The sequence below is a fragment of the Diabrotica virgifera genome, chromosome 1 (genome assembly GCF_917563875.1).
Source record: "Diabrotica virgifera virgifera chromosome 1, PGI_DIABVI_V3a".
Classification (NCBI taxonomy): Eukaryota; Metazoa; Arthropoda; class Insecta; order Coleoptera; family Chrysomelidae; genus Diabrotica; species Diabrotica virgifera.
The window spans coordinates 135,147,485-135,157,493 of NC_065443.1; the positions used below are offsets into that span (position 1 = coordinate 135,147,485).

The 10,009-nt window shown below is 41.3% G+C and overlaps 1 protein-coding gene across 1 annotated transcript in view; it reads left to right on the plus strand.

The window, feature by feature from the left end:
* The window catches only part of LOC126891687 (probable serine/threonine-protein kinase kinX), a 51,195-nt gene extending 47,497 nt beyond the window's left edge, over window positions 1-3,698 (plus strand). The window contains exon 3 of the mRNA XM_050660936.1: window positions 1,729-3,698. Coding sequence (XP_050516893.1) covers window positions 1,729-3,698 — 1,970 coding nt within the window. The remainder of the gene's footprint in view (window positions 1-1,728) is intronic.
* The last annotated feature ends 6,311 nt before the right edge of the window (window positions 3,699-10,009 follow it).

The window sequence follows — 10,009 nt, forward strand, 5'->3', positions numbered from 1 at the left end:
TTTTCGCAATCTTTTCTGTCCCCTTTTTGTATATTGATGTTATGTAGGATTCTTATCATTGTTTAGGGATGTCCTCTCCATTAATTGCTCTTTCCATGATTCGGCATATCATTCTTCTTAATTTCTCTGTTCCATATTTGATTTGTTCCACCATAGGCGTAACCGGGATAATACCGGATGATAGGATAACCGGGGGGTTAAAACTACTGGAAAGGGGGGGTTACAACTACTGGAAGGTCTCTGAGGGGTATGGTGTTTAGCGTATAGAGCTCAAAGTCTATCCAAATGGGGGGTTATAGCCCCCAAATCCCCCTGGTTACGCCTATGAGTTCCGCCACAATTCCTCCTGGTCCTTCCGCTTTATTGTTTTTCATGGAATTTATTGCTTGTTTCATCTCTTTGTCTGTTATGACTATTTTTTCTTCCTCTGTGGTCATTATTTTTTGTTCGTTTCCATCAATGCTGAATTCTGGTCTTTGCTCTATCAGTAGATTTTTATAGTGGTTATTATGTTATTGCTTACATTGTTATTTCTTATATTGTTATTACACCTTATTAATTATTTTCTATTTATGGTAAACTTTTAAGGTTACTAAAATTTTAGTTGGTAGGTAACTACTAGGTAATGCCAAGTAGCTATTTCTTGCGTGTCTCTAAATTTTAAACAGCTTTAGTTATATAATATACAGTGCCGGATTAACTATTAGTCGGACTAGGCGGGCGCGCCTAGCTGCGCGCCTAGCTATGAGGCCCGCACGCCGTGCAAAAATATTAATATATTATATATAGCGAGGGCCCTACAGCTCTGGCTGCTTCCTGCACTTCAATCTCCAGTTTTGTCTCTCCTGCCAATCCTCTTCTTCTATTTCTCTTTTTCGCATGACATCCATTATTCCTTGTTTTTAAGATTTACGAGGTCTGCCTCGTCTTCGTCTAGTTGTTGGAGTAGTCTCTCCCTGGGACTGTAATTCTACCTCGACGACGGTGGGAGGGCCGAGTAACCGGTCGTGGTCCCTAAAAAATTGTGAGGGGAGCACGACCGATGAAACCAAGAACAGTTCCAGCGTCCAGCGACTGTGCACCGGGTGGTCGCCGGACACCGCCGCTGGACGCTAAAAGGCGGCGCAACTGAGGCGAGCAGTTGCGACGCCTTCGCCTTCAGCAGTCGTATTTCACCCTCCAACTTCCCTGCGACTACTCTAATTCCTAAAGTTAATCTCGCCCACTCCAGCGTTGTGGCCGGGGGTCGATGGTGGAGCCCCACGCACCATGCGGGGGCTCTGCCGTCGAACTCCGATCACAAATCTCTATTCGAAATCTTTTTCGACATACCCATAACGAGTAGCCGCCATGTCTTACCCCGCCAAAGTACCTTTCCCAACACACATCCACTCCCAATCCCGCGTAACAGTGGAGGCAGCAGTTACGCGGAAATTCCAGGTAGCCTGTGAATACAGGCTGCTACTGCGTCCGGAGGCAACCGTGATAAAAAAGCCTAGAGGAGTAAACCTCAATAAAATAATCCCCACTATCACGGTGGAAGGCATCGTGCCAAAGATATGAGAGATGCGAGGGTTAGAGCATCACAAACGATCCCTTCGGGATACCTGGCGACCTCCCGAAGAACCTAGCCTTAACGTGGTAAGGGCGCACTGCCACGTCGGACGCGTAGCACGTCCCGACTCGTGGGAATTCATATGAATAAAACCAACTCAAAAAAACCTAAAGGAAAAAATAACGACGACCAAAGGCAAAAGGACAATGACGACGCATTAATTAGTAAAATTGAGAATAGGGAAGAACAGTCGCAAGACGGCACAATAGATGAAGATGAGCTGAGAAAGTTTGAAAGGGAATTGCTACAACGGCACGATCAACAGCCTAAACTAAACAGGTCGGGTGCCATAAAGCACTCGACACTTGTAGGGGAAGAAATTAATACAAGAGAAGAAGAAGAAAAAGAGGAGGAAGAGAAAGAAGAGGAAGATCCCTCGGTGAAAATCCTGGAAGCGAAAGCCTTCACAGAAAGTCACGATGAAAAAACGGAAGAAGAAAGGGGAGGAACTTGGGAAGATATAGAGGAGAGTGTTTTAACAGCCTTCTTGTTCGACGAAGAGGACAGAAGAGAAATGCAGCAAATGAAAAAAAGAAAAGGGGACAGCCTTGAGATAAATGAAAAATTCAAAAAAGAAAAACTTGAAGAAAGCAAAAAATATCCAGAAGAAACCGACAGGGAAAAGGTCCAACGGAAAATGAAACAAATACTCGATATACTTAATACAGAAGGCCCAATAGAGGACGAAAGAATAAGAATGAAAAAACTCATAGGGGAAATTAACTCTATGCAAAACAGAAAAATTAGCCCAAATCAAACAACACAAGGGGAGGAGAAAAATATAAGATGCGAACAATGTAAAATTAAGATCGAGCAAGAGAGACAAAGAAAAGAAACAGAAAAAATAATAGGAATTGTAAACAAGGGAGGAGACATAGACACCTTTAGTCAAATCCACGAGAAGAAATGGGAGGACAAGGTGTTTGAAAAAACGAAGTGGGAACATGGGGGACTGCAAGAGACAATTGAAAAAAAAGAATGCATAATAATAACTAAAAACGAAATAAAAGACGGAGGGGTAGAGGGCGTCATAAGAACGCTCAGGGAAGAAGTAGCAGAAATCATTGAGGAATGCAAAGTGGGCGACATAGAGTACATAGAAAATGTAAAGAAAAGCTCTATGGCCAACCAAAGGAGGCAGTGGTACACATATGTAACCAAAGTGGGAGAACAGGGAATGTATGAAATGGCTGTAAAGGCCATAAATATAATAAAAAAAAGGGAGAAGCCCCCGGAAACCGTTAGAGTCATCGTTAACAACGAGATAAATAAGGAAGATGTGCGAAAAGCTCTCGAATTTGTGGGGAGAAAAGAAAATATAGTATGGGAAATAGTTATCAGAGGGAAGGAGATGGATAAAGGGGAGAGGCATGAGCAGGAAGAAGCGCTCCTAATCAAAACGGGGGGGAAATCATACACTGATGTATTAAAAGAGATGAATCAGAAAATTGATATAGGGAAGATTGGCTTAAAAGTAAATAGGCTAAAAAAAACAGAAGGGGGAGACATCCTCGTAAAACTAAAGGGGAAGGGAGCAGCGGAGAAACTGAAGAAGGAGATGGACAGTAAAATAACGGGAATGAGCATGGCTGTTCGGAAGAAAGAAAATTATTTTTCCATCACGGCAATAGACCCTGGGTTTACAGAAGAACAGCTAATAAGCGCGATAACAACATATACCGGTATCCCCGAGGACGAAATAGATGTCAAAACGCTACGTATAAATAGGCATGGGGAACAGGTGGCGACCATAGCCGTACGCCCCTCAAAAGCAGAAGAGCTACGGAGGTATAGAACGATAGTAATAGGTTGGGTTATATGCCCCATAATGGAACGCCATACGCCAGTAAGGTGTTATAAGTGCCTCCATTATGGTCACAGCACCTATGAGTGCACAGGGGAGAGCAGGGTAGCATGCTGCTACAACTGCTTTAAAAACGGGCATACAGCGGTGCAGTGTAGCAGCACTGCGTACTGCTTAACTTGTAAGGAAGAGGGTCATAGAATGGACCGCATGACATGCCCAGCCTATAGGGCGTGGGTGTACGGCAGGGGAGGGGAAAGGGAACACATAAAACATTAAAAGAAACAAAAGCGAAAGGGTGAGAAGTGGTTTCCTGATGAACGGAGGTGGGTCCGTATACAGCCCACCAGTGAAACAGGAAATCACCTTTTATAGGGTAAATTTATCGATTTTAATCATACATATTTTTATTTATTTATTTAATTTATTTGAAAATTTTATCTATACACATTTTATTTATATAAATTTTATTTATATAAAATTTAATTTCACATATAATTTTAAAAATCTTAGTGTGTTGTGTATTGTCCAGTATACCATTTTAATCTTTTATTTATTTATTTACCTATTTATTCATTTTATATTTACACCTTTATTTTATTTATATTTATTGTGTTCAATATATACAAACGGATACGGGTCAACTCTCTAGGGAACTGAACCAAAAATGAACCTCAAGGATCAACCTGGTATAAGGATAATGCAGGTGAACGTGGGCCGCGCAAAACGGGCACACGATCTCGTCCACGCGAAAGCCTGCACGCTAAAAATAGACTTACTCATCGTCCCGGAACCTAACAAAAAAATAACGTCGGACGGTGGCTGGGTGCAGGATACAAACAAAAACGTGGCGGTGCTCTTCAGAAATAAAGATCTTGGCGTGCGTGGCATAGTCAGGGGCGGAAATTATATTCTCATTAAGATGAAGGATTTTTGTCTCCTGGCATGCTACATATCTCCAAACATACCCATCAGAGACTACAAACAAAAAGTAGATGAAATAATGAGCATCGCTACAAGAGAGAAGCAAATAATGATTGTCGGGGACATCAACGCAAAATCTAGGTCATGGGGCTCTCCCATGAATGATGAGAAGGGAGAGTTCTGGAATGAATGGATAGCCCAGGCTAGCCTCCATGTACTCAACAACAACAAACCCACATTCGTAAGAGGGGCTAGCAAATCACATATTGATGTAACCATTGCAACCGAAAGGCTATCCAGACGCATAAAAAATTGGGATGTCCTCGACGAACAGTTATTCACCTACCACTGTTACATAACGTACGAGGTGATGGTTAAAGGGAGGGTTCTAAGAAAACCGATAGGTCGAAGAGAGAAAATATTAAACAAAAACAGGTACCTGTCGGAGATTAAAAAAATCGACGAAGATGCAATTACAGATCTCGGCCAACTTAGGAAGACACTCGCTAATGCCGTTGAGTTGGCCACAGAAAAGACAAAAAATAACGAAAGAACCCCCTATTGGTGGACGGATGAGATAAGAGAACTACGGGAAGTGTGCCTCCGAGCTCGGAGGAATTACACAAGAAGCCAGGGCAACCCCGAGCTCAATGAGATATATAAAACAGCGAAGAGGAATCTAAACAACAAAATAAAGAAAGAGAAAAAGGAAAGGTGGCAGAATCTGATAGACGCGCTAGAAAATGACATATGGGGAGACGCATACAAAATAACAATGAAGTCTCTCAAAATGATCGCCCCATACAGACTAGACGAAGACCAGCGGCGTGAATCCGCGGAACTTCTCTTTCCTGCCAAGGAGGAGCAAGCTTTCTTGAAGATTTTCCCCACGGTAGTGGAGGAGTTTACGGAGGAAGAAATAAAAGCCGCTGGTCAGGAAATCAAATCGGGTAAAGCTCCCGGCCCCGATGGTCTGCCACCCGAGGCACTGAAGATAATAGCAACAGAGAAACCAGGTTTGATCAGAAGAGTATTTAACAATCTACTGCGGAATCAAGAGTTTCCCAGGGAATTAAAGGAAGCAAATCTGGTATTGCTACTCAAGCCTGGGAAACCCCCCGACTCGGCATCCTCCTACAGGCCGATATGCCTTCTAGACTGTCTTGGCAAGTTTTATGAAATTCTTGTGAAGAAGAGGCTGGAAGGGGTATTGGCAAGTGAGAGAGCTCTATCCAGTCAACAATTCGGATTTCGAAAAGGTCGATCAGCAGTAGACGCAGCGATCTGGATTAGAGACGCGGCACAAATAAGTAGAAAGAGGTGGGTGGTACTTGTTCTATTGGACATTAAAAATGCCTTCAACTCGGCGAACTGGGGCCTCATCATCGACAGGATTGTCGAGCTGGGGGCCCCGGATTACATGTCCAATATAATAAAGGACTACCTATCGGAAAGAAGCGTATGCATAACGAAGAAAAATAAGATGAATATGACTGCTGGAGTACCCCAAGGGTCAGTCCTGGGACCCACATTATGGAACATATTATACAATGGGGTACTAGAGGTAAATAGAACACTAGGAGTAAGGGCAATAGCATACGCAGACGACCTAGCCCTACTAATCGAGGACGACACGAATCGGGGCATCATACATAAAGTAAACACAGCAATAGAAAAAACCGCGAAATGGATAGAGAACAACGATTTAAAATTGGCAGTAGAAAAGACTGAGATAATTATCTTGAGGGGACGGCGGGATCGAAAAGACATTAATTTTCGGTTCAGAGGCTCCGAACTAAAACCCCAGAAAACAGTTAAGTATTTGGGAATAATCTTCGACGACAGAAGGTCATTCGGCCCACATATACATGAAGCATGTCGGAAAGCGGAGGCAAGGACCTCAGTCCTACAAAAATTAATGCCGAATATAGGAGGCCCTGGATCACACAAACGGGCAGTAATGCTACAATCCATTATGTCAATAATATTATACGGGGCTCCAGTATGGCATGAAGTTGTAAATAAAGCCAAATACAGAGACATGCTTCTCAGAGCACAAAGAAAACCCCTGATCAGAGTGTGCAGCGCGTACAGAACCGTATCAACCGTTGCTCTACAGGTAGTGGCCGGAGCTGTGCCGGTGCACATTCTGACAGAGGAGAGGGTACGAATGCATCGAAGGGGTAACGGAGCTATAAGTTCAGGACCAGAAGAAAGAAGAAGAAGCCTGGAAAGTTGGCAGGATCAGTGGTCAAGAGAAACAGGCAAAGCCGCCTGGACGAGGACCCTTATCCCTGATGTAGTGAGGTGGTATGAATGCAGACACAGGCGCGTTAACTATTATTTCACACAATTTTTGACGGGCCATGGATCCTTTCGGGCATATACATATCGTATAAGAAAGACTGAGGACGATCTGTGTACCGAGTGTGGAGTGGTAGATGACGCGTACCACGTGATATTCGTATGCCCTGTATATCATGCAGGGCGAACCTCGCTGCAGCTGAGGATGGGGTCCCCTCTGGGTGAGCCCCAAGAATTAATGCATAAAGCCATTATGAATGAAAAAATGTTTGACTTGATCATTGGATTTGTCACTGAAACGATGAAGCATAAGGAAGAAAGAGAGAGGAGACTCCAACAAAGATAATCTGTTTGTATTTCTTTTGAACATGTGTCGTTTTGCACCGACCGGGGTGGGCAGTCAATATACAACTCCCACTTCTGCCGGGGCAGTGTCCTTTAAAATAAAAGGATTTTTAATCCTAGTGTTAGTAAATGTTAGATGTTTTGTTTTTCATGTGTTTATATCTTATGTTGTGAGTGTATAGATGAATGGGCCACTCCTACAGGGGGTGGGGAATGAAAGTTTAGTTGTTCTCACTGGCTGTTTAGTAATTCTTTGCCAGTTTACGGTGGATGGGATGATAGCGTGGTCGCGCCTCCTCACCCATTATCATGCAGATAGGTCGGTTGCCTTACGGACCCTGGCTGGCTGCATGCGTGGATGGGGTGGCGAAACCGGGTTGTCATGACAGTCACAGAGCGCACGCAGAGAGTGCTAGATGGGGTGACGAGCAAAGCTGGTGGGTCAGAGCTATGCCCGCTAAGGTCGGTTCCTGGCCCGCCGGTTGGAGAAAGAGGAGGTGAGTTTAGTTGGTAGGCGGCTTGCTACGGTTAGGCGTAGAGAGTTGAATCCAACACACCTGGGACACCTTCCCAGAAGTCTTTAGAAGATTCTCACCTCCCAAAAAAAAAAAAAAAAAAAAAAAAGTTGTTGGAGTAGTCTAAGATCTTTCTTGGCCATTATTTATTGTTCGTTCGTTTAACGTATCAATACCAAATCAGTTGCCGGAATTCAATTCTGTTGTCAATGCTACTCTTAACCTTTGCTCGTTCCCTAACTACTTCGTTTCTTATGTGGTCTAATCAAGAGATTCTGCACGATCTTCGTAGAAAGTCCATTTCTAGTGCTTTCAGTTTGTCTCTGTTTCTTTGTGATATCTGCCAACATTCTGCGCCATATGTTGTGATTGGTTCTACTATACTATGATAGATCTTTGTTGTCATCCTGATATTTTTTTACCATAATACAGAATTTAATTTTTGGATAGCCGTTCGTCCTTGAATTATTCTTTTATAGATATCCTTTTCTGTGCTACCATCTTCGGCAATAACAGTTCCTAAATATTTATATTCTTTACAGCTGTTTATAATACCGTCTTCAACTGGAATATCTTCTGGTTTTCCTCCAACTATATGATGTTCCGTTTTATTTATGTTTAATTTTAATCCCCATTTAGCGTATTCTTCGATTAGCTTTCTTGCCATGAATGTTATGACTTCTGCATCATTTGCCACTAGTACTTGGTCATCTGCAAATAGCAAAGTATACAGGCAGTCCTCTCCAATTTCTATTCCCATTCTTGAGCACTTTTTCATCCGTAGTTGTGGCGCTTTTTGGATGTAAATTTTGAACAGCGTAGGAGAGAGGCAACATCCATGTCGTAGACCTTTGGATGTTTTAAAGGGTTTTGATAAATTGTTTCGTATTTTTATCCTACTAATCGAATTTTTGTATATGTTATGAGAGCATTTACATACGTGTTATCTAAACCAGATTCTTGGAGCACTTTAAACATCCTGTTTATTGGTACACTGTCGTAAGCATTTTCCAAATCTACAAACATTAGATGAGTTGTCAAATTTCTTTTCATTATCTTTTCTACCAATTGCTGTAATACAAAGGTATTGCCTAAATAGGATCATCCTGCGCGAAATCGACTTTGCTCTTCGATGTCTGGGAAAAACATCTCGATTCTTATTTTTAAAGCTCTACCATACAGCCTTCCCCCAGAACTGGTTACACTAATACCCCTATAATTGCTACATGTTCTTTTACATCCCTTCTTATGTACTGAGCTTATAAAAACCCTTTCCCAATCTTTCGGGATATTATATCCCTTTATAAGACAGTTATTGAAAATATCTGTAATTTTCTCTATTAGCAAATCTGAGCAATATTTCACCAGTTCTATAGGTATGCCTCCAGGTCCCGTTGTTTTCCCATTTTTCATAGTTTCATAGCTTTCCTAACTTCTTCTTTAGTGATCATTTCTAAATTTGTAGTTATTCCTTCTTGATCAGGCTCAGTGTTTTCTATAAATTCCGGTCTATCCTCTGTTGTAATATTTTATAATGCTCTTTCAATTGATCCATTTTAATTAAAAGTACGTTAGTATTATGCTTTTCGTCTGTTCTTAAATTTCTAAGGGTTTGCCAAACTTCAGATACTTTCGTTCCTCCCATATATCTATTCAATTCAGCGCATTTCATTTCCCACATTTCGTTTTTTCTCTCTGCAACTTTCCTTTTCACTTCTCTGTTTAACCGGGCATAATATATCTTTCTATCTTCACTGTCTTGTGAAACTAACCATATGTGGTAAACTTTCTTTTTGTTTTCTATCAAGGATTCTAGATCTTGTGACCACTATTCTGGGTATTCTCTTTTTATGTTTTCCTTTTTCCTAGCCCTTCTTCTGCTGCTCCATGAATGGCTTTCTTTACCTCCTCGTATATCGCTTCTGCGTTTCTATCTACTATGTTGTTTAGTTTTGCAACTAGTCTCCATTTATACATAAAATTTATATAAAAATAATAATTGATGTTTAATTATTTAAGTAGTAAATATAGAAAAAATATAAAATGTTTTCATTATCATAAATAATTTCAATTCAAATACTGATTTGAAGACGTGTCTGTAGATTGTAGATAAATAATTTGACCAGAGCGTCGACGTCGCACCGCTGAGTAATCGAGAAGTTATATCTTTAACACATGCCGACACAGAGCTGGTGACATAATTAAGAATTTAGTTGTTTAGTCTACGATGATTTATGGTTAACGGTGCGAATATGATTTTGAGATAAAAATATTGAAGATGATATTAGGTTCATAAAGTCAAAATCTATTCACTTGTCATCATTTTTTTTTTGTTAACTCGCGAGTAGTCGCGCGGTGAGATAGAATCTTAATTTTTATCCTTTTTCGCGATAACTTGATGAAAAATTTTGCAATTTTGAAAAAATTTCGTAAGTGCCTCGAGGAAGGGTGTAGTAATGCGTAGGAATTTTTTTTCTTCTTCTTCTTTTTGTGGAATTTTTG